Genomic DNA, 23969 nt, shown 5'->3' on the forward strand with positions numbered 1-23969 from the left:
CATAAGAGTATTACACATTAGCAAACAGTACGCAGAGCAAGTAGAGGCCAGTTTTTATTTTCTTGCCTCTCTGGTTTTGGTTGATAATAAAAATCACAGTCGTGCATTTAGAGTTATGAAAACAAATTTCTGATGAACATCAGTACTTCTCCAAAAAAGTTGCAAATCATAGATTTGTAGTGCTTACTTTTCAAAAATATTTGTAAAAGCATAAAGTTGTTTCTTATCTTCAGATAAGGAGGGTGTATCTTTAAGACAGACACAGGGTGTTCTCATACCTTATCTAAGAGCAGATTATCTTAACCAGTTCTGTCTCTTGGTCTGGAGTGTTTGTACTGACTGCCCAAAAGATGTAAAATGTGAGGGAACCAGAACAGATTCCTCAAAAATAGGATCCATGGTGACCCCTGCTTTCCCCAGCAAGGTGTGTGGGCATAAAGCTGCCTTCAGAGAACTTTTATCCAGGGATTTTTGCTAGCTGCAGCACCAGATCTCCTCAGGCCTTTTCACTTCTGCCAGTGATCCCGCTGTCAGAGATGAAGCTGGGTGATAGGATAATACGAGAAGTTATGCACCGTATCTCTTAGAGATGAAAAGAAAAGCTTTGATAACTGCTTCATCCACTAGCAATCAGGCTCAAAGAGTAGCACAGGATTGTGTGTTCAGGTAGCCAAATAGGTGTGCCTTCAGTTCAAACAGCAGATATAACAGCCTTATTTTCATGCTGTTTCCTGGGGCTGCAGGCACTCTTTGCCAAGCAGGGTGCACTTCAGCTCAATAAACTCCCTTTATGGCTTAAGAACTAGGTAAAGCACTGGACATCGCCTTCAAATTCAGGTGAATCTGAGTGGCATCAGCCCACAGAAAGTGTTGTAGTTAGTGTTTTACTGCTAGGCTTTTGATGCTCAGTAAGCCAGAAATAATAATGAAGATGAGATGAAATTAGCAGCACAGAAGAAAAGTATGATTCTCAGTGGGACCTTTCTCAAGAAATGCCCACTAAGGAACTAAGCCCTTTAAGCTGTTCAGAATTCGTTGCTAGTGAGCTGTACCTTCTGATCAGAGACATCAGAGGCAGCAAAGAGAAGTGACAGTGTCAAACCAGCAAATCTGATTTGCCTCAAATGCCAGCAAGATACTGCTTGTCAAAACAACAAGTTCTCCATCTAGCATGACAAAGCACATTAATATCTGAAGCTGTCTTCTGTTCTGATAATTTTTTGGCTCTGACTAATGGTGGATTAGCACAGGTAAGCAATAATCGCCTGAAAAGTCACTGTCAAGGGTGTGGGTTTCTTTTAAATAATAGACAAGTATATGTGGCAGCACAGTATATGTTTGATGGAGATCAGTAACCTGTCTGCTGAGGATGGGCCTAAAAATATAACCATCTACAGGTCTACCTCTTACAATAGTATGTACTCTTACAAGTCTACAGAAAGTTGCTTTGGAATGTTAACAAAAACTATATTATTTTGCACAAAGGATATACTTTTGAAATGAGAAAACTAAGCATAGAGATGAAACTGGAAATTATGACTGATTCTTCTATTTGTTTATTATTTGCTATCACCTTTTTCATGTTTTAGCATTACAAGAGAACCAGTAATATTATTATATTTTCATAATAGATTTTATGATGCACAATACGATTGCAGTATATCATCATCTATTCTGTTAATAAATTCTAGACTTACTGAATGTCAGTAAGCCACTTGTGCCAGAAATCTAATTAGTCAGGTGATTTGATTTCTTATGTGTAATTTTAATGTTGAAAGTGGAGTCCAGATCTGAAGTACTGTGATACAAGATTGCAGTCTACCATTACATGATTTCTGTCACGAGTAAAGGCTTAGTACTTTGTGTTGTCGTAAGAGGGGCTAAGCAGTGTCTTTGCAATGAGTTCTTGAGACGTCAGAAAGCTCTTCTGTGTAAATGTCAGAGCCTTGCAAAGCCAGGGCTCCAAGTGCTTTTTGGAGGAATAAAAAGGAAGGAAAATGTGTGCTGTTCTTGGGTGTTGGGAAAGAGGCATATCAGAAGAGCAGGGATCTCTGCTAGTCCTTTCAGTTGATTCCTATTGGAAACCAGTGTGGCAATTAAACCCTGTCTAGACCTTCTGAGGGGTCGTAGCACTCTGGAGCCTGCACCCAGGATGAAAGTGCTTGCAGTTTGAGATTACAGGACTCTTGCAGCATCATGTGGAAGGGGACAGCTTTAAGACATACACAGGTGGACCAGTATTCAAATCAGCTGAACTCTACTCTGTGGTGGTGTGCATCAATTAGAAGTAACTCCATGAGAATCCGTATCAAAGAGGTGGAAATAAGGCATGAAAGTTGTCCATACGGAGGTGACCATACTTACAGTATGATAGGAAACCTGTACATTTTTGGTTGTAGTTCCTTTTTCCTACCTTCCCTCTTTGCTCCCCCACTCCAGCTCTATTCCTTGGGCAGTCCTAGCTCCTCTGTTCTTTCTCCTTTCATTGTGCACCTCAGACAGGGGAGAGAGTTTGCTGCCTGCTCCAGACACTTCTGGCATCTTCCTGGAATGCAGTTCCAGATGTGACATCTGGGAATGTGATGTCCCTCATAAGTCGATAAGGAAAAGTGGCTGCCTTGGAGGATGCTAGTACACCTGAAGCCAATGCTTGCAGTACTGTTTGTGTCTTTTCCCTATCCTCTGTCACTCCCAGCAAGAACTTGTAAAACACCACCATGATGTTAGAAACACAGCTGTGCTTTTGAATTGCTAGTCAAATTGCTTAATTTTATTGCTAGGTTTCTGATTTTTGTTATAAATTGTACATCTAACAGATTAAATATTAGAGGATGTATATTTTCTGAATAGGACTGTCTTATTGATGTTGTTTGGCAACAATTATGAAGTTTAGAGATCTAGCACGTGTATCTCAGAAATGACAGTACACTATTTAATTACAACGACTTGTATACACAATTAATTTTCATCTCATTTTGTCAAATAATACATCTTGAAACTTGAAAAGAATTTTTTGGGGGATATTTAGTAAAGGGCAGAAAGACAAAAATACAATACCTGCTCAAAGAAGACACTTTTTTTCTTCTTCAATCAAAATTAGATCCCTAATCCTGAGAGGATTTAAACACTCTAATTTGTGTACATGAGAGGTTCCATTAACTTTACATGCATATGTGTTTGCAGGATTGATACCTAGGGATATGACCATATATCATTAAGAATATGATTTTAAATGTTTAATTAATCTCTTTCTCTTAAGTTGTGCCACAGTACACTTGTACTATGAAATGAGCTTCATCTTCTGTTGATTGTATCCACTGTGAGCAACTAAAAAAAGAATCATGTGTTTCCAAGCAGACTCCTGTATTTTTTTTATTCTAAATAAAAACTGTTGTATAACCGAATATCAGAAACCCAAGCAAAGCACTGAAACTGGTGGAAGGCTTTACCTTCCCCAGATGGTATTCCATCCCTCAGTCCTCCTTTACTGATCCCTGCAGTCAGGCCCAGGTCCTGCAGAAGCCTAACCCAAAGGAATGGATGCACATGTGAATGTTATAGAAGATAGGCTGGTCCCTTCAAAAGAAATACAAGAGTGAGACTAATTTATCATGTTGATACATAAAGAGTAAGAACAGATTTTGTCAATATAGAATATCTGTCAAAGAACATTTTTTTGAGTAATTTCCTATAAATGGCCTCAATCAAAATTATTGAGTCCTCTGCTAGCAAACCTTTACAATTTATACTGGGGATAAGGACTTTGTTGTGTCCTGCTACATTACACATGCTTAGTGAGTTTATATACACTGCAAGGAAAATTCCATGAAGTTTCTCAATTGTATTGTTAAGACTTTTGAAATTATTGCAAAATATATATTGGAAGCACACATGCACTTTTTCATGCATACTGGCATGCAAGTAAGAAAAATCAAAGAAAAAACTCTAAGTAGTGAACATCTGGAATTTAGTTACTGTGATAGAACTGTCCAAAAATAGTTTATGGATTTTGTTTTTTAAATGCTCCATATTCTTAAATTAAAACAAAAAAAAACAATTACCTTGAGAAATAGTTTCATGGACAGTTATGACATTATGTTGATACAAAGTGGTGTGTACACAGATAGACATACCTATTTTTACTTTTCTTAGTGGTGTTTCAAAGAATTCTAGGGATTGGAATTTCATAATCTGCTAAATTCTATGGAGAGACATTGCTCATACTATTGAGGAGGTTATTCGTTACATTTAATAATACAAAGTAGTCCTTTGAGATTCAAAGAAGAAAGCACTTCAGTTTAATGTGTTACTGTCTACTTCATAACCCATATGTCTATTTTTAAGATAATGGACTGCACATAAAAAAATACAGATAATTAGAAAAGGGAAAATACCTAATTTCTGAAGTGTGTTAGTAGTACTTTAATGCAGGCATTGAAGTTACAAAGCTGAGTACTGTATCTGAAAGCAGCATTAGAAGATGATATTTGACAGACTTTTTTCCATAGTGTTTACTTTGAAGATACCACAAAAAGCTAGGTGTTTGAAGATTTTTGGGGATTTCCAGCAAAGTACATTGACATTCTAGTAGCACACCTATATGGGGATTATCTGTTGTGGAAATATGATCCTGAATGAGAAACAAAAAACTGTGGCATTTTAATTCTAAATACAGACATTTTTCTGACTTTTTTAAAGAACTAACAGTAACATTGGCTGTATTTCAGTTCATCCTGATATTCATACAGGACTCTATAGTTTTAAAAACTCACATGAAACTTACTCAAAGCTGATTGCTGTCATACAGTTTGTATAGAGATTCGTAATATATGTAGTACATGTACAAGGAAACAGACATAGGTTTAAGCATAATTTTTCCTTGCTCAATAGGTCCATATTTGGGCAGACTCTGATCAGTCTTGGCTCAATGTGTGTCAAAAATTTTAGGAAGAAAAATCCCTGATATGGCACAAAAGGACACAAAGCTTCTTGTTGATACCTCTTGTGTCCTAACAGTGGAGATGTTACTGATAGTTATGCTAAATATTCTCCTGTTTGAGATTATGACAGAAATCACCTTGACCAGAGTTTAAGCTAAGTCTCTACTGAGGAGAAATTTGGAAGTATAGAAAACATTGTATATAGAAAGCATGTAGTAACATACAATTTAAACATAATCCAGTAATTTTTTTTCTGAATTAGTGACTTCCACTGACTGAACTACAGTAAAAATTCACTGAATTATATTTTTTATTTCAGCAGCTATGAATAAAGTCAGTAGCAATTGCAATGTAAGTAACATACATTGAGCTGTTCTGGTTTTGTTTTTAAATTGCTTGCCTGTGGCTCTGAATTGGATTTGAGCTTCAAACAGTAAAAATATAAAGTATCCCATTTGGTCAATTTTATGACTATAAAATATATAAACCACATAGGGGAAATCTCTTTACCTATTAAAAAAAGAAAAAAGGCAACATTAAATATTCTTACATAATCTGTATTAACATGTTACAAAATATTTATATAAATAAATAAGCAGACACACACTGAAATTTCATTTAAAAGCTTGCTGTCAGCAGCTGCCACAGTAAATATTGCACCACAAGGCTGAAATGCAGAACACCTGTGAATATGATGTATGCCAAAAATCTTTCATGGTAATTTTGAACATACTTGACTAAATTAATGCATTATTAAAATTGAGAATGATATTTCACTTAGGATATTTTAATTAATGTCAGAGTCGTGGTTGGCTCTTGAAGGTCAGCAGGTTGTCCAGAAAGGATTTTGATGTTAATCAGCTATACACTCTTTTTCTTTCCGTTCTCAAATTTGCTCAAAACCACAAAACCAAGACAATCTCATATTAAATGTTTCATTTGTTTTCAAGTTGTAAAATATTCCTCAGTGTTTCAGAGAACCATTCATCTGCAGTTTTTGCTTCCTTGGTTGGTTTTGGGTGCTTTGTGCCTGGGAATTTGAAGTGAATGACCCTTTGTGCTGTATCCAGTGAGAGTTCTTATGCTCCAGGTTCATTCCCCTCTAAATCCCAGTGTCAGGGCTTTAGTTTTGAACTCATTCATAAGACACATGATTTCCCCCCATGACTATCAGTAATTGGGATATTTTAATGAATGCCTTTTTTTTAGAAATCAGTCTTCTTTACTTCTTGATTATATGCTGTTTCTTGTACTGTGTTTATGTGTCCTCTTCATGAGCCCTGTCATTGCTTTCCTTTTCAGGTCTGATTTTCTAATTGATTTTATTGGAAGTTGTTTTGAAAGAGAGATGGGTAAACATGTGCCTGTAATCAATGTTTGTATCCTTTAGAAACTCACTTCATAGGGCTCTCCCTATTGCAGCTGTTTCCAGACTACAAAATCAGCAGAGGTTGATAAATAGAGATTCATAGGTTTTGATGTCAGAAGGGACCATTATGATAATGACATCTTACTCCCTGCACAGCACAAGCCTGACAGTGTTGCATCTTCAAAGAGCTGATAGTAAGAATTAATCTGACCTTAAAACACTCGAGTGCTAGTCTTACAGTCAATTGTTCTGGGTAACTAATTAATAATTGCTCAGGAGATCGGATTTTTTTTCAACAATCACTTTTCTCTCAGTGATGGAATTTGCTTGAGGAAACCTGTGTTGCAAGATCAGACGAAGCCTGCTTGAGCTTTCTGTTTGTGTATCTCATCACTCAACGTGATAGTCAGACAAAAGAGAAGGCGCAGAGAATTTTAAATGCAGGACTGGATGGTGAGGTGAGGCTTTGGCTGCTTCATAGCCACAGGGATTGCTTTCACAGGGACATTGGGCTGCTCAGCCTCTCTATAAATACAGGCCATTAGCCTGTGAGGATCTGTTCACATAGCAGGATTCAGTGCAGTGAGGAGATTCACGAGGAGCAAGGCATCTTCACCTTTGCGTGACTAGACTGTTTCCAGTAACAAAGTTAATTAGTAATGGGCTGACTCAGATGCCCTGCACAGGACAGCAGTGTGATACTCACATACACACCCTGTATATTTTCTGTTTCCCAGATAAAAATAGATGCAATATGTTACTCCTGCATTAATTAAATGGTTTGCGCTTTACAGATGAGAAGCTTTCTGTGTGCACTAAAGTGTTACTGTAAGTAATTTAAAAGGAATTTTAAAAGCTCCTTATTTTTTCTGGTAATTTTTCCAGAGTCTTTTATGACAGAGAAGTAGCAGAAGCAGACTTCAGTAAGTTTCTGTTCTTTTCGTTACTCCATGGATGATTTGGGAGGCCATAAATGGCATTAGTCTATTAAAAATATATTTTTATGCTAATATCTTCTAGAACTAGGTAATATGGGAGTGATTCACATGCTTTTCTAGTTTCATTTTTCTAGTTTCATGCATTTGTATCCATTCAAAGATCTTTTACATCTTTTATGTTATTATTTGTATGCTTTTATTTTTGCTGAATATAAAAGTTTTATTATTAAATACATTGGTATAGTTAAGACTTGGAGAACAAATTCCAAGTAGAACACAGACTCCTCATCTCTAAACATGAATATTAGCTCAAAGTGATTTGTGAAGACATATACATAGTTTGGGGTACTCATGTACTAGGGGTTACTGAACACAGTTCAAGAGCTTAAGTTGAAATCTGCCTTCTCAGGTGCTTCCAGTGGTTTAAAACTTAATATTTTGCATCAGCCTTTTGAATATTCCTTTCATCCATGAGATTGTTTGTTTGCTTTCGAAGACTCAAGCAAAAACATTTCACTAACATCCTAATATGAAAGAGAGTTATTTGCTTCCCGTGTTCTTATCTGCCCATGTTCTGATGTTACATTTTTCTCACAGTGTTCCCTCTATGCAACTGTGAGAAACAAGAAAATACCTTTTTTTGTTGTTCCCTTGAAGTAGTATTTCTGATGCAGGTTGCATTTCAGCAAATGCTGTCACCCCCATAAATGTCATGAAAGTTTTACCTGTTCCATGCTTGACTCTTGTTTCATAGCAAAATTGTTCCTGTGTCAGTTAAAATGATATATGCTGCATTTTTTATGATTGAAAAGCACCTGGAGTACCTTTTAATTACCAACTACTGATCACAGTTGGCCAAAAATTATAAAGTCTCTGAAAAATTCCTTCCTGACAGCTGTACCTCATATCTCTAGTGAGTGCACACTGCACCAACATCTGAAAGCAGATTCAGAATTACAAGGAAAGACTCTGAAGAACAGGAAAAGATATGCACCTTTTTAAGTGAGCAAGAAAAAAAGGAACAAGCTGTCCTGTTATTACATCTGAAACGAATGTTCTTTTTTCCCACTCATTTGTCAGAACAGTGCTGGTTTGAATCTTTTTATCTAAAGGAAAGAGGTAAATGTAAAAATATGTTTTTTTCAGTCAGCATGCGTGCACATGTGTGCAATCCTGTACATGCACATGTACACACTGTGCTACAGAAAGCATGGATTCTAGGCATGAACACGTGCACAGGATGCATAGCAGTCTGGTACAGAGAGCCTTATTGTCATGAATTTGGAGTAAGCAGGTTAGTCAAGCGAAGATCTTTCCTGAGATGAGAGAGGTACTTCATAAGAAAAAATATTTATTTGAAAGGCACTAGTTTGCACCAAAAAGCAACACTTCCCAAAGTGTTCTTGGAATAAAATGTTTACTTCTTCTCCACAGAGGTGTATTGCAGGTTCTCATCTCCATCCTTATTTCAAGCAACTAAAGTTATCTAGTATATTAAGCTGTTAGCATGTTTGGCACATTTTTGAAGAGCCAGTTTTCCAACAGAGCATGGCTTGGTGTAAATCCATGGCTGGTCTGGTCAGTTGTGTTTCTGCCTTTTAAAACCTTGATACCTCTTAGAAGGTTCTGCTTTTGATGGCAAAACACGTGAATTTTCCTCTCTACCCATCACGTTTGCTAGCATACATAGCCTTAAATTACATAGCTGTTCAACGCAGGAATGTTTTATGGCTGCAGGGGACTTACTGGCACAAATATGCAGCAAATCTCACAAAGGAGGCCACTGAAGAGCTGCAGTAGGTGCCTCTGACACTGATTTTCTTCTTTCTCCATTCTTAAATCCAGGTATCTGCTTTGATGTTTTGGAGGAAACTCCCTTGCCCTAGCAGGAACTTTGTATTTCTTGCTAATGTTCAGCATGCTTCCTGATTAGATCTCTTATTATCAATACCCAAATGGAGATTAGGTGTGTGTGTGGGCTGGCATGCAATGCACATCAGGAGGAATATTTTGTAGAAAGGGGAATGCTCTCACATACATGAAGCTGTTGTACAATTGAAGACTTGTGGTAACGTTTCTCTTCTATCTGCTTAGAAAACCCTGTTAACTTGCTGCGTTGGTCACTAGCTCAGTATAAAGGATTCAGCTTTGCACACTGATAACTCATTTATTTGAATAACTGTTCATTTTATTCATTTATGAATGATTGCTTCATTAGGAGTCCTATCCTTATGAGAAGGAGAAAAATGAGAGGAGCAAACCATAAGCGCAGGATGACAGGTGGAGGCTCCTCCCCAGATGTGTCCTAGAAGTGGCCTAGGACTGATTTAAGAAAATACACTGAATAAACTTTTAACCATTAAAAATAAACTTTTACATTTAAATAGAAAGACTAGTAGATATCAAAGATGGAGTATTATAACTATCTGATCAGACTTCATCGCAAAGATCAAATAATCTTTCCTGTGATTTTGCATAATTGCAGTATCAAATTGCAAATGATGAATTAATACTTCTGTGGCCTTGTGGAGGAGCTGTATGCCAATCAATGAAAGCTGACGCTAACTGCATTTACAAAAAAAGTAAAGTGTCACCAAGATAATTCTTACACCCTATGCCTTGTTATCTGACAAAGATGATTATTCAAGAATCAGGTCACATAGAGACAAAATATCAGTTGAGCAAAAACCTGGCAGAAAGAAATGTTTCTTTAAAATTTTTTAAACTTGTTTCTGTGAATTCCTTTTCTTTTCCATTGACTTGCAACTCCCTCAGATGCCTCACTGTCTATGGAATATTCACCCTTCAACAAGAACTATCAGATTTCTCTTAAAAACCTTTTGGAGGGTTTAAAAATTGAAATAATTTTTATAAACAATATTTTTAAAGCATAGCATTGGTACTAAAATTATAACTCTTTCAACTAGTAATAATTTTTCTAGTAATTCCTTTCTTGTTTTATTTTTTAAAATGCTGTATTTGATTCAGGAATTAAATTTTGTTTAATACCTTGTTTAGTTCCAATTCACTATTTGCTCCACTGGGCCTACAAGAATTGTAGCATTTCTTCATTTCTGTTTGCTTCACAGTAGGTTTGAGCAGGGTTTTTATAATTGCTTCCCTACTATTTCAAACATCTTGCTCCATATGTTAATGTGCATACAAATTTGAATTTGTTTTCTTCCTGAAAAGCTGCACATCATTACTTATTAAGTAGATTAATCTTTTCTTATCTTTAGGACATTCTGCCGATGCTTTCAGACTAGTCTGCAATTATTTTTTCATTTTTCATTTAATCTATAATAAATAATATAGTATGCCAGGGTAATGGATTTCACCTGAGGACCTCAACATGATTTGCAGAGAGCAATTAATTAATTAGTTTCAAAACCTGTCTTTAAAATAGGTGAAATTGAAATGCAGCCTGCCAGCACACAGTCATTAGCAATATGTTGCACAAGTAGCTGTGGCTGCTCTATGAGCAGGTGGTATAATCTGCTTCTCAAGAGTATCAGGGTAGGTTCCTCCTCAATTGGCAGCATGTTAAAAAAGAAATAAATAGTATAAATCATCTGTTTGGGTTGTTTACCTGGCATTCAGATGTAATTAAGTGCCATATGGATATATGGAGGTATGTATAATGTCTGTAATATGTTTTTCAGAATACTGATCTGACGTCATTGCTGTTGCTTTTTTCAGCAACACAAGTGTTACTATGGGTGTTTGTCCAGGCATGATATTTTTACTTATAAATGCTAAACAGGAAAAATTGTAAAGATTATATATAAGGTGAACAGAGAATCTGGCAGACCTAAGCCTTGTGGAAACTTCTCATTTTTCATCCTTTTCTGTTTATACTGGAGGATTGCTGGCTTTCCTTCATACTGTCCCATCATTGACCTGTGACCAGGAATTTTAGACAGCCTGAGTTCTGTATTTTTCTGGTTTACCCTAACCATATTACTGCTTGAGTTGACCTCCTTAAACAGGTTTAGCTACATCTATAAGGTTTGAAATCAGTGGCAATGAAGTAAATAGCATCTGTAGCAGGAAGCAAAAGCTTTATTGTGAGTATCATAACGGTATGGTCATAAAATGTGCAATAAAAAGTGGAATATTTTGAAGTTTGTACAAAATTGATAGGAACCTGTTTTAAGCCCACATTCAGTATCCAATGTCAGGTTTTTTTCCAATCTCAAATTTAAATGAATTTCAAGTTTCTCTCTTGAAAGAGGGAGGGAGGGACAGGAAGGGAGAAAGAAAGAATTAAGGGATTGAAGGGGGAGAGGGAAAGAAGAGAGGGAAGAGGGAAGTAAGGGGAAGATAGTGAGAGAAGGAAGAGAAGAAGGTAACAGAAATAGGCCTTAATAATCTGTAAATTATAGTGGGTTTGGTTGCACTTCTGTGACAGCAGTATGAAAATCTTTAGTATTATTTAGCTCTACAAGCTGCTAGAAATACTTGCAATCAAAATGTTTTCACTGGACAACTGCTTTAAACATCTGGCCATTAATCAGTCCTTAAGTGTGCATACTTTGTATCTGTTACTGACTCTTAATCACATGTATGAAGCTGAATACAAAACCTATAATTTTGAAAAGAATGAAATAAGCACTGTTTTGAAAGGCGTTTTCCCACTTACCTTTCCCTAAATATATGATTAGTCCTTATTTCTGTATTCATTGACTCTTGTGTCAATTTTCCTTTCAGAAGTCAGGCTGAGCAACCAACTTGGTCATCAAGCTGTTTTTTGAATATTGGGCATAAGTGTTATTTCCCTGACGCTCAAAAGTTTAATTAAAAATGACCAACAGCAAAATTATTTTTCTGTCTTAGGTGTAAACTATCCAGGTCTGCTACGTGCAAATATTACTCTATTGCAGTAGACTGTAATGTTCCTTCTTAACCTAAAGACAAGGAAATTATGCAACTTTTTTCCAAAGACTAATTGGAGGCTCTGTTGAGGACTGCTTTCTTCACTTTGGTATTGCTTTCTCTATATGATGAACTAGAGGAGGTTTTTAACCAGAATTGGTTCTAGTCTCAGTTGGGATTCTGTGGACATCCATCAATGTCTTCTGCAAGGACTTCCAATTTTTTTATTCCTCTTTTTCTTCTAAATTATAAACTTTCACTAGCAGAGTTTCATAGGATGGTGAAATTACCTTTTGGAAGGGGAAGTTTTGAGTGTCTATAGAGGACTAACCTTCAACAGTTAATGATATAATTAGGACTTGTTTCTCAGTATTAAGGTGATTAAGTCAGATGAATAATCAGGTCATGCTCATTGGTCTGTAGGCTTCCACTGATTTGAAATCTGGTGTTTGTTTTTTTTTTAATTGGGCACTGCCTACCAAAATAGATTTGTTTTTTCTTCTTCATGTTAGAAAATATTAGTCGTTATGATTTTGTGTTTACTTGATGCAAGGTCACCCTGGAATAAGATTCATGGACTTCACAATGTATGGCTTACAAGTCATCCACAACTGTATGTTTTTATTTTTCCACATACTAAAAATGTTTGATAGGCCTTCCTTTTGGACTGTGGTTACTATACTGCATATAGGCATTCCAAAATCCATCTTTCTGAATCATAAGCCACTCTGAAACACATCAAGTTTGTGTGCTGACTTGGATCCACCAAAAGTTTCATGTGCTTAGAAACTAAAAATAAGTGCTTCCTGCTTTTGAGACATTTAGATTTTGAGATTTTAGCTTATTTATAAAATACCAATATTAGATATTCAGCTTTTCCCATTTCATTTAGTTTCAAAAATGTGTTTATTATTAAGGTTTCAAAGATGACAAACAGTGCGCAGCTCTTGCATAAGCAAACTTAAAAGCAAAATTATCCTCCCCAGTCTAGAAAAGTTGGTCTGAATCATCTCTTCTTCCTATAGATCCACCTTTGACTAAGAGAATCTTTCGTTGTTTCCAGGTGTCTAATTAACATATGCCAGCAAAGTTATGTACTTGAAGAAATGTTGCTTTTTATATAGTTTAAAGTCTACAGCCTGTAAGTGTTCGTTAACATTGTGGTTTTCTATACATTTTCTAGTGTTTTTCAATATGTAAACTCCCAGGAAGTGGGGTTCAGTGTTGAAAATGTGTTCATACAGGATTCTTGAGGAAACCGAGTGGAGGAGCGAGAAGGCAGCCTGACTCAGACCTTCAGTCCATTCCTGATCTGAGAAACCCCACAAAATGTACTCTTAAAGGTGGCAAAACCCCAAAATATTTTCAAGAACTGTTGCCTAGATTAGCTGAAAGCTCAGACTTTTATTTTGACTCTTTGATAAGCAGCCAATTATTTTAAGATTTCTTGAAGGAAATCACAGAAAGAGCCTGCATGGCATATCAAAAAGTAAAACTTATTAAGAATTTAGTTCTAATTGCTGTTAGGACTTTTAAATAAAACAGTTAAGTCTTGTCACATTTTTGGGCATTGTTTGTTTTTGGGCAGTCACTAAATACTGCACACATGAAAAATGAGTGCTTCTACTTATAAACAAATTTAAACTAAAAAGTATAACATTACAATATTAATTCAAGTAGCCTAAACATTCCCTAAATATTAAGGGATCCCATGAGAACCCACATATTAAAGTTGTTAATACTCTTTTAAATAAATAAAAAAAAAACATTTCTGCAGCAACAAGTCTTTGAAATTCATCATAGAGAAAGCTGGAGGCTAGAGTAGTACCTTTTATTTTCATCATAAATTTCCAATGTGGTGTAGCTGAATATTAGGCTGTCAGAAATCCTAGCATTTCCTTTCTGTTTGCTTTCCTCAGGAACAGCTTGGCAGCTTCTCAAAATAACAGCTGAATATGAACGTTCTGAAGAGCTAAATACAAATATTAAAATCTTTCTACCCAACCAGCTGCAGCCCACATGGCACTAGGAATACAGCAATGATATCAATGGCAAAAGAAAAAAAAGGGCAGAGTAATATCCCTAATGCATTCCCTCCATCATCTGTGCTGCCTTATGTTCTTCTCTGTAGGACCTCTGCCCACTTCTGTTCTCAGTGACAGAACACAGCTTGCTTATTAAATACCAAAAGCAGTTTAGTTATTGATGGGAGCATTGCAAGCAGGAAGGAAAGTGTTAAGATTAAGTATTGTGAATTCTTGTTGTTTTAGTCATGCATAGTAGTTCTTTGCAGATTTAGGTAAATATTTTGTTGTCTATGGTGTGCCAGTTGCTGGGCAGCAGCTGTTTCTTTGCAGATCCTTTCTTTCAAGGATTAGGTTTATTAATGCTTCTTGGAAAGTCCCCATGAAGAATTCCTGGAATATCCCCTACCATCTTCTCTTGGCATGACTTGCTGAAACTCAGTTCTGCATGTGTGGAAGTAAAGCTTCAGAGGAATTATTGCCTCTGCTGCTGGCTGGCTGGAGATGGTGTCTCCTGTAATTTGGTCAGCTCAAACTGAGTTTTTGCTAATCCTTCAGCCAGAATAGCAACTACCAAACCCAAAGATAAGATCACATTTACTGAATTAATGTAGATCACTCCCATATGTTTTGCAGGATAAAATTTCCAGTTGCATGAATTTGGAGAGGTAACACAGAAGGCATCATTTTAAGATGATATGACTTAGTAGCTTGGCCTGCAACAGCTTTCTGCAAGGTAATGCAGAAGGGTACTGTACATTCACTTTTCAGAGGAAATGGTCTTATCTGCATTTCAGAGAACTTTACTTTTGTTTTGGTTTTAGCTTCACTTTTCAAAGAGCTAATCCTGATCTTCTGATCTGCTTTTTAAGACATGGCAAGCTACACAAAAATTGCCAAATTGAGCAAAAGGCAGAATTCTTGTGTAGTTGTTTAGAAGACTGTTCATTGTAAAAAATTTATCTTTGCAGTGTATTTCAAAGTAAAATTGTGTCCTTCTTCAGAGCTCCTGTTTTTACTATTGTATTATTTGCTGCCAGAATCAGAACATTTTCCCTCATTACTGATAGCTACAAAGTTCCTCTACCACACATCTTTTGTATGTGTTTCTTGAACAGAACAGATAAGCTTCACCATGTGGACCACAGTTAGACACAGTTCAACTGTATAGTGCCTTATGTGGTTACCTGCATTCTTAATTTTCTAAGAATAGATCCCACTGGTTTTCCTTGTTGTATTGCAGGAGATTTCTAGAATTTTAGTTTACCTTTTGTTTTCTGGGCAGTGAACTTTTTCATATGAATTTTTGTTGGTTTTGAATGTGTCTGACATTCTGTTGCAGAGAGAAGCTGTTGAGGTTATTGAAGTCTGCTAATGTTGAAGTTTTTATACCATTTAAACTTAGTTTTCACTTTAAAATTCTTAGGTTGTGCAGGTGGTATGTGACATAAAATGAGGCTTGGTGATCAGAACAGAAGGTGTGCCCAGTCTGAGGGACTCTGTTTTTCTATCCTCTGAATTAATGATGGAAATGTTTTGGAGCAGAATAAGGATAGTGAGGGTTAGGAGAGCTGATTCTGAGGTAATGTAGCTGCCTGTAATAGTGCCAGACTTCACCCTGTAGTTAATTAAATTGCTTTTAAAGAATGCAATAATGAAAGAACATTTCAAATTACACTGCATGGTTATTCTCTATTGCTCTGTGACTGTAGAGCCAAATTAAATAAATTAAATAAGATCGCAGGGAGTCAATTATGATGATAGTGCGAGTAGTGACAATACAACAAGTAGTGACATTAATTTCATGAAGTTGCATAGGTATAAATGGTCTCAGTATTTGTTCCATTACATTTCCATGGAAATTGTAGGAGAATGGATCATACTCAGATGTTTGATGGCTATTTCTATTATTGTATTAGGCTGTATTTACAGAGGAGGGCTCCCCTCAACATACTGCTCTTTGGCACTTTATTGCAAGACTTCTCATCTGTTACATTTGCTTTGTAAGATTCATCCAGCACAAAGGTGACCTGAGATATTCAGCTGCAACTCACAATGGTTTCAAAGTATATATTGCATTGGAAGGATGTGTTGAGCGAAACATTTCAGGGCTGTCTTCAATTTTGAAAATTAATATGAAATTAATGAACATTCCTCTGAGAAGCACTCTGCATGCCAGAAAGTAAGGATAACAGGAGATTTATTAGGATGCTGCTAATATGTGTTGCAGCAAGCATAAACTGGATCTAAATCTTCAACCATAAAAACCAGCATAACGTAATTAAAAAACACACAGTAACTTGTGGGACGTATTGTATAGCTTACTAGTGGGAAGGTTGTCTGCACTGATCACAAAATTTGTCTCTCCTTCTTTTATGGTGCCTGAAACCCACCCATTCAATTTGCTACCTGCCTCCTGTTTCTAATAGCAAGATAGGCAGTACCCTGTCTTCTTTCTGTGCGGTTGCAAGCACTAGCAATTACCTGCTCTCTGAGAAAGGCTAGATTCAGATAGCACTGAGCCTGTGCCACAAGGAGATTCTCCCCAAAACAGAGATTTGCAAAAAGGGATTTGCCTGGAGTACCAGAGGAAAGGTCAATGAAAATAGAATTAAATTTTTGTCTGAGATGCAGTTCTTTGGCCTTGGGGTGAGGAAGGGTGGTGGCATTCAAAAGCACTGCACAGCAATGTGGATTTTTGTCATATCATGCCCAAAGTAAACCTTGCGTAGGCTAAAAGAAAACAATATTCTTGCAGTGTAGGGTTGGTTTTTAGCATTATTCCTTACTAGGTTATTGGTATTGGTTTCTCTAGTAAAGCCTGGCCTAAGGAAGCAGTTTCATTAGAGGATTCCTGTATTTTTACTGTTTATAGCAAAGTTGTTAAATGGCACACACTGCAATGTATATTTTAAAGAATTATAATCAGTGCTCATGAAAGGAGTGGTAATACTAAGATAATGAAACTGTCAGTAGTTCACAGACTAGACGTACTGAGCCCTAGCAGAAAAGGCCTTTCATTACATCTGTGCCTGAATTTCAGTACACACCCATTAAAAGGTTGATTTTGATGTCCTAAAACTGCTATAAAGATTAAAATCCATTGATTTTTTTCTTACCAAAAATGGGAGAAGTAAAGCAGAAAAAATTCTTTATTTCTCAGTGTTCTTTATTTATAGCCTTTTTGTTTTCTTTAAGCCTCATAGCATAGTTTATAATTACTACCAAACATGGCAAAATTTGCTTGCATTGTGACAATGATGGGAGTGAAGATCTCTGAATCATTGACTTGCAGACTTGGTCAGTTGGAAGGGACCTCAGGGGTTATCCAGTCCAAGCTCCTGCTTAAAACATGGCTAGTGGTAGTATCTGGCCGGTTTGCTCAGGGCTTTATCTAGTTGAGTCTTGAAAACCACCAAGGATGGAAACTGTGCAACTGATCTGGGCAACCTGCTCTACTGCTGGACTGTCTTTGTGGGAATAAGGGGTTTTCCCTATATCGAGTCAGAACTGTTCTTGTTTTGGTTTGACCATTGTCTTTTCTCCTGCCATCACTGTGAAGAACCTGACTTTGTCTCCTCGAGAACCTCCCTAAGGTAAAAGCACCACAGGAACTGCTGCAAGATTCCCTGAAGCTGCCTTTGCTCCAGACTGAACAAACCCAGCTTCTACATTTACTCTTCACAGGGCAAGTGCTCCAGCTCTGAACATCTTGGTGGCCCTCCCCTGGACATGCTCAGGAGGTGTTTAGTTATAGGTGTAACTTTTGGGATTGGCAACTTCTTTCTAGATGAGCTTTTGAATAGAGTTAGTTTCTGAAGATGAGAACCATTTAAGCAAATGTAATGCAAACGAATGGGCCCAAACTAGCAAAAGCTGACCCTGTAACATGATAGATGCAACAAAACTCAGCATCAGTCTCCATTTTACAGTGTCATAATATCCAGTGTGTTGCCGTGTTTTCAGGTACTTATTCTCCTGATTTGAAAGAATAAGCAAGATTTTGCAGGATATTTGAGCTATAGCTGTTTGGTTTAACCTTCAAAACAAGTGTGTTTGTGTCTTTCGGGAACCTTTTCAGTAGTGTTTTGTGTAGGAGTGAGTCATTTCCCGAACCTGAAGATTATTAAAATCTTTTAAAGAATGAAAAGAGCATTGTGTTAGAATGATCTGATATGTGAGAGATAATGAGTTTTAAAATAGTGTTTTCCTCTCTAAGGTAAAAATTAAGTAAATCAGATTACTGAAAAATATGTTTTAGAATATTTGCATAAAAATTGTACTATTCAACAAAATTATACTTTCCTACCTATACTTAAATGTTTTTAAAATGCTAAAGTAGTGTGTGAAGCTTTACTTTTCTATTGCAAATCATAGTCTTAAGTGTCAGGATAGTAGTAAGAATAAGAACGTAAGGATGTACTGCCACCTTCATTTAAGTTGAACAAATTGTCAGCTTTATTAGAAGTAATTTTATGATTATTGACTTCAACAGATTTTCTTCTTCTTTAAGGATGTCATTGAAACCAAATTTTAATCTTAAAAAACATTCATCACTAAAAAAAAAAAGAGTTGGTAGATAAGATGAAAGTAGTGACAAAGATTATTTAAATTTCATTTTGGGGGAAGAAAACTAGCATAAAAACCTGTTTTCTGCACTGTCTTCACTTTTAGTTTGTCACTGAAATATGCTCTTCTATCTAATGCTGATCCAGGTGGTGGTAGTTCCCTCTTGCTGTGCATAGTTTCAGTGTTATGTGATATTATGCATAGCAGGTATCCTCTCCACCAGTTGTTTTCTCCTCTCTGAAAGTGTAAAATGCTTAATTATTCCCAAACAAGGGTCACTTTGGATCAAGGTGATAATCAGTTTGTCAAGGTTTGGAAAGTTCTCCCAGAATTCTGTTGCTTTCATCAGAAAACTGCTGTACCCAGCCATTGTTACTGGAATGGTTGGATGGCCAATCTATTTGCTACAAAAGCATGAGTGGTTGCTTTTGAAAAGACCTCTGCGTTTTGGAAAACAAATATGGTTTGGATACAAAATGACAATTTATAAGGAAGGCTCCTGTATGATACTGGAGCATTCTGCCCTGGGGAGATTTTCTTGACACAGGATAGTGTTGATATGCCCAAAAGAAACAGAATTTTTATTTTGTGAAATAGACAATTTGCTGACGTGTTTTATGCAATTTGAATTGTATCCATTTTTCTTCCTCACTGGAATTCCTTGTTAGGTGGCTTCTTCTTAGGAGTACCAGGGTGGAAAGTAGTTCTAAAATTGCAAAAAGAAATGTAAAAACAAAGCAGCAAAATCTTTTCTTCTAAAGGGATGCAGCAAGTAAATAATACTGCAGCTGTTGTTAGAGCTTTAATTAAGTAGGTACACATTGTGGAATACTTCTTTTGAAGTTACTTCCTAATCTTGGTTTCCTTAATTAATCAGAATTTGGGACCCTGAATGTTATATTGGCTTTTTCTTTTCCCAGTTGCAATACTCCCATCTGCTGCAAACGTATCGGGAAATGTGCACCCATAGCCCCAATTAAAAGGAGAAAAATAAAATATACCAAAAAAAGGAAGTTTAATACATTTAAAGGTCACAATATTCTCTGACATTTATGGAATACACTCTTTCTGAATCAAATTATGTAGTTTATGGTCAAGCAGCTCGTTTGGTTTATAGAAATCAGTGTACAGAAATTACCTTATCACTGTAAATGACTTCTTGCATATTGTAAGTATCATATGTTTATCATATGCATTGTTCAAATTTGGCACTCTCTTCCAACAATTGAGTCTAATTATGTTTGTGTTGAATAGATTAATTCAGTAATTTACTAAGCATAAGTGGGCAGGCTAATGAGGACATTCAACGAGAGTCATCTCTGGATTGCAGGGAATGCACAAATTGATGCCCAGCTGATTGTCAGATCATGGCTGTTGCTTTGCATGTATGTACTTAAATTCTGCTAAGGACTTTACAGCCAGCACAAGCTTCCAGATTCAAAATGTTCCAACTCGGATAGTGAAATCTACATTTTCTTGCATGACTACTTGGTGCTTTGCAGAATAACTTCAAATTTAATAAGCTAAATGGTTTAAGAACAATTCTACTAGTGAAGATAAAAAGGGTTCCCCTGTTCATTCCCAAGTTATGAAATATCTGCACAGTAGTGCAAATGCATTCCTCTCATACCACCAACTTACTGGCCTGCTTGCTTATGTATTTATTTCTCTCCTTCCCTTTTCATAAAGCTAGATATGACCATTCTAGTCAGTGTTGGGTTTTAGTTTTTATTACTAATCCTTGTGGGGATTTTTTCTGCATATCCAATTTATCAGTCTTTGCACATCCACAGATGCTGCAAACATATGAGTATCTTTGATATCTGCCACAGGAAAGTGAGACTGTACTGCGGATGTTGAATATTTCATGTATTCATATCAGTGTACGCTAATGAATCCACTCAGGATTTTTCTCTTACTTTTAAGTTGATCCAGAATGTAATGAACACCCATTTCTTGAAGATCTGAAGAAAAGGAAAGGTTAGGAAGAAATTAGGGAGTTCAGAGGGAGGGCGACACAGGTAATGAGACAGAGACTATTTGAGAACAGACTTTATTTTTTGTTCTTTTTACCTACCACACTGATCTGTGTTGGCAGTTTTCTTCTGAGACACAAGTGAAACAAGACAGGTGAATAAACAGGGTTGCCATGTTCAGTTAACACTGTGTATCTCAGAAACAAGACTAAGCAGAAGGTGCAGTCTTAAAGTGATGGGGTCCTTAGAGTCAAGATAAACTTTTGTGCTTTTCAGTGTTTAGATAAAGAAATACATTCTGTACTGTTAAAAAAAACACATTTAGGTTTTATTTTCAAAATGTTGGTAAAACAAATGAGGTTGAACATAGGCATATTACCTAAGATTTTTGAAAGAATTGAATTCTTTCATGCTATTCATTTCCTCTCTAACTGATGGATTTGTAAAGAGTCTGTTTATTGCCAGGTGACATGTTATGATAAGGCGAAGTTCTTTCCTTTTTACTACTTCAGGAGATGTTGTGAGCTTTTCTAATGACATTGTTATTTTCCTTTTATTTTATGTTAAGTCAGATCTCATTCATATTTGTAGTGTTTTAAATACGTTTGGCATAAGTGAAACTTTCAGTTCTAGGCAGATAGGATTCAAAAAGGTAATTCATACAACTGACGGGAGACATGACTTTTACCTGGGTGGGTGCAACAGCATTTACCAAATTTTGTGAATGAGGTAAATGTTTCAGTTCCAGAATAAAATGAGTGATTCCAGCATTAAAGTTGAGGTACAGGTAGTTTAAAGGTTAATGAAAATGGTAAAACCTGCTTTGATACCTGTGAAAGACATTACTTGGTTTGAATTTGCACCTAAGACATCTCACTTGAACTTTTCATGAAGACTCTAGTGGATAAAAATACTATCTTTAATACTATCTTCCTCTGTTATTTCCTTTAACGTTTGAAAACTAGTTCTTTCCGAATTGCTAATCATATGTCAACAGTACAACATCTCCATATGTATCTCCAAAATACCATTAGAGGGACATTGCTTCTCCCAGTCAGACATTATCCCCATGGATTGAAGGGTGTCAGTAGCTGGCATTCAGCACTCTAATCTTGAACCAAGCTCTTCACCAGCTGAGGAAGTTTACTCCCAGTAAGAGTGCTGAATCAGTTCCAACCCTGAAGTCCTCAACTCCTCCAGCTCTTCAGTGTCTGCTTACTGGATACTTCAGGCTCTCGAGCCATTAGCTTTAGAGAAAATTATGAAAGATTAAGAAGCCCCTTATACAAAAACTTTATCTGAATTTTTTTTTTATCCACACTGCAGTTATATTTTGATGGTTTAGTTTTTTTCCACTGTACCTGTATTGCTGTTTTTCCATTCCTTTCTCTTTCACTGGGTTTTTTTTCCTCATATAACCAGTCGCTACATACACTCACATCATGGTTTAACCCCAGCTGGCAGCTGAGGTCTTCACACCCACTTGCTCACTCACCCCCTCAGTGGGATGGAGGAGAGAATTGAAAAGAAGTAAAACCTTGTGTGTGGAGATAAGAACAGTTTATTAATTGAAGCAAAGTAAAATATAATCATAATGTAAGGATACTATTGATGATTATAACAATAATTGTTATTAAAAGGAGAGAGAGAGAGAAACAACACCCAAGAAAACAAGTGATGCACATTACAACTACTCACCACTCGCTGACCAATGCCCAGCCAGTTCCTGAGCAGCGATTGTCCCCTTACAACCAACTCCCCCCAGTTTATTTGCTGACCATGACATTCTGTGGTGTGGAATATGCCTTTGTCCAGTTTGGATTAGCTGTGCTGGCTGTGTGCCCTCCTGGCTTCTTGTGCACCTGCTCACTGGCAGAGCATGGGAAACTGAGAAGTCCTTCACTTGGGTAAGCACTACTAAGCAACAACCAAAGCACCAGTTTGTTATTAACATTATTCTTGTGGTAAATCCAAAACGCAACACTCTACCAGCTGTACCAAAGCAAAATTAACTCAATTCCAACCAAAACCAAGACAACCCACAACACAATGTTATGCCAGACTTTAGTACTTGTGAGTAATGTCACACAAGCGATCACTTGACTTCTCAAAAAAATCCCATGGTTTTGAAAAGCTTTCCATGTTAAGTGGTACCACATGGAGAGTAGAACTTTTTAATGCGTAAAAAAGATTAGAGTGTTAGCTTCTCAGTGCAACCTTCAGTGAAGAGTTCTACATATGTGTTTATACAATACAATAATTTGTGTATTTTCTGTTTTATTCAGGTCATTGCCATTGTTATGGATATGTTTACAGATGTGGATATTTTTAGAGAAATTGTGGAGGCATCTGCTAGAGGGATCGCAGTGTATCTTCTGCTTGATGAGTCAAACTTCAGTCACTTTCTGAAGATGACAGAGAAACAAGGCTGTCAAGTTCAGAGGCTCAGGGTAAGGCTTCCTGTTGCATGAACATTCACTTTATTCCTCCGCAACCCACTGAAAAGTGACTGTTTTGAAAAAGTGATTATCACATACTGATTTTTCAAATTAACAATCAGGTATAAGTAGGTAAGCTCTCAGCAGAACTTTCTCTACAGATATTTTTTCTTTAGAAAGCATCTTTTTCATATTATTTATAAAATAATTTTCCATTATTGTGTATTTAGAAATACTGCATGTTTGAAAAACTAAGCCTTTTTTCTTTCTCTTAAAGTTACCTGCAAATAAAGTCATAAAACTTATATAAATTACTAAATTGTGTAGTTCATTTTATGATCTTTTTCTTTAAGACTATGCATTAAAATACTTTAAGAGGTCCAAGATTCTATTTTATTAGTGTTTTCTTGAAAATCCGTATTATTGTATCTGTGAACTATATCTTAGAGAGTATTACTTTTAGACATTAAATATGTAATTTTGTCCTCTAAGAGAGATAACAACGTGACTAACGTTTACATTTTTCACAAGATGTCCTGCACTGCCCTAATATTTAACAGGGATTAGAACACAAACTATGAGCTGCACTGAACTGACATAAATGCTTCATAAATACTTCTAGATTTACTCTACTGCTAATAGTACTGAAAAAGTTCCAAAGATGTTGTCAGTCTCTTTGCAAAGCTCTGAGCACTGCCTTGGCTGAACTTCTGTATAGTTCCATTTGCATTTCCTTGCTTCTGTAACTAGTTAAGCCATGTTCATGCCAGGCAAAAATATTATAAAAGCTCTTCTTAGCAGCACCTATTTTAAGAACCCAGTCCAAAAGTCAGATAGAGT

At 36.4% G+C, this 23969-nt stretch overlaps 1 protein-coding gene across 1 annotated transcript in view; it reads left to right on the forward strand.

Annotated features, from left to right (window-relative positions):
• Positions 1-23969, forward strand: part of FAM83B (family with sequence similarity 83 member B) — a 49253-nt gene that overhangs the window by 12762 nt on the left and 12522 nt on the right. The window contains exon 3 of the mRNA XM_027696031.1: positions 22977-23141. Coding sequence (XP_027551832.1) covers positions 22977-23141 — 165 coding nt within the window. The remainder of the gene's footprint in view (positions 1-22976; positions 23142-23969) is intronic.

The sequence above is a fragment of the Neopelma chrysocephalum genome, unplaced genomic scaffold (assembly GCF_003984885.1).
Source record: "Neopelma chrysocephalum unplaced genomic scaffold, ASM398488v2 Primary Assembly neopelma1_104, whole genome shotgun sequence".
NCBI lineage: Eukaryota > Metazoa > Chordata > Aves > Passeriformes > Pipridae > Neopelma > Neopelma chrysocephalum.